The 884-nt window shown below is 36.7% G+C and overlaps 1 protein-coding gene across 1 annotated transcript in view; it reads right to left on the bottom strand.

Moving 5' to 3' along the window:
- Nucleotides 1-212: 212 nt before the first annotated feature.
- Nucleotides 213-884, bottom strand: part of LOC115305307 (C-type lectin domain family 1 member A-like) — an 11,597-nt gene continuing 10,925 nt past the window's right edge. Inside the window, exons 5-6 of the mRNA XM_029955547.1 lie at nucleotides 682-839; nucleotides 213-290 (exon numbers count right to left, since the gene is read on the bottom strand). Coding sequence (XP_029811407.1) covers nucleotides 213-290; nucleotides 682-839 — 236 coding nt within the window. The remainder of the gene's footprint in view (nucleotides 291-681; nucleotides 840-884) is intronic.

Genomic DNA, 884 nt, shown 5'->3' with positions numbered 1-884 from the left:
GACTAGAATTCAGTGTGTAAAGGGAACATTTATAGAAGCAGTAGAAGAAACTCTACAGAATCCATTCTATTGACTTCATCTCCCCAAACTTTAAAAGGAATAGCAAATGTGATCCAGAGTTTCTCTTCTAGAAAAGACATGCTTTCTCTGTCATCATATGTAAAAGGGAAAAGATCATTTTTAAAGACCCATTCCAGCTATATTCAACCTCTTCATTTTTCAACCATTTTTCTCATGGCCATGAAAGTGAAGGACTCATCTTCCCTTTGAAGTGTGATCCTTCCCAAATACTGATGAAGGAACAACAGAACGAGGTACATGAGAAATGATCTCTTTAGAATGCTCATACCATTAAAGCAGTTTTTCTTTTGCCCTGTAATAGATGGAGAAGCTAAATGCTGATCCATTTGAAGTATACTAAATTTGAGGATGCATATATACAATAAAAAGTCTGAAAATCATCTTATGGCATTCACAGAGAAGCTATTGTTCTTGACTTAAATCAATGGTTCTTGTTATCTGTTACACCCATGTCTCTTCTGCAGAGAAATCTGCTCCAGTTGACAAGTGCTTCATAACAAAGTGACCACATTATACTAGAGGAAAATCTGACAACTATCCTAACTCAAGACATTCAAGTTTCTCAAAAACATTTACTCAGGTTGAGTAGAGTAGACATACCTGCTCCTCTTTATTGTCAATCTTCACAAGCCTAGACTGCAGATCTTGGCATGACACCTTACTCTCCTCCCAAGTTTTCTCTTCTTTTGAAAAGTGGTAACAGCTTTTTCCACAGCAGTGCCATTTTCCTTGAAATGTGTCATGGTCTTCATCCCATGCTCATGGATTGGAAAACAAATATTGTTAAAATGTTGATACTACCC

This window comes from Suricata suricatta, chromosome 10 (genome assembly GCF_006229205.1).
Source record: "Suricata suricatta isolate VVHF042 chromosome 10, meerkat_22Aug2017_6uvM2_HiC, whole genome shotgun sequence".
Taxonomy (NCBI): Eukaryota; Metazoa; Chordata; class Mammalia; order Carnivora; family Herpestidae; genus Suricata; species Suricata suricatta.
Note: the sequence above shows the minus strand (reverse complement) of the source record. Positions and strands in the feature narration are given on the sequence as shown.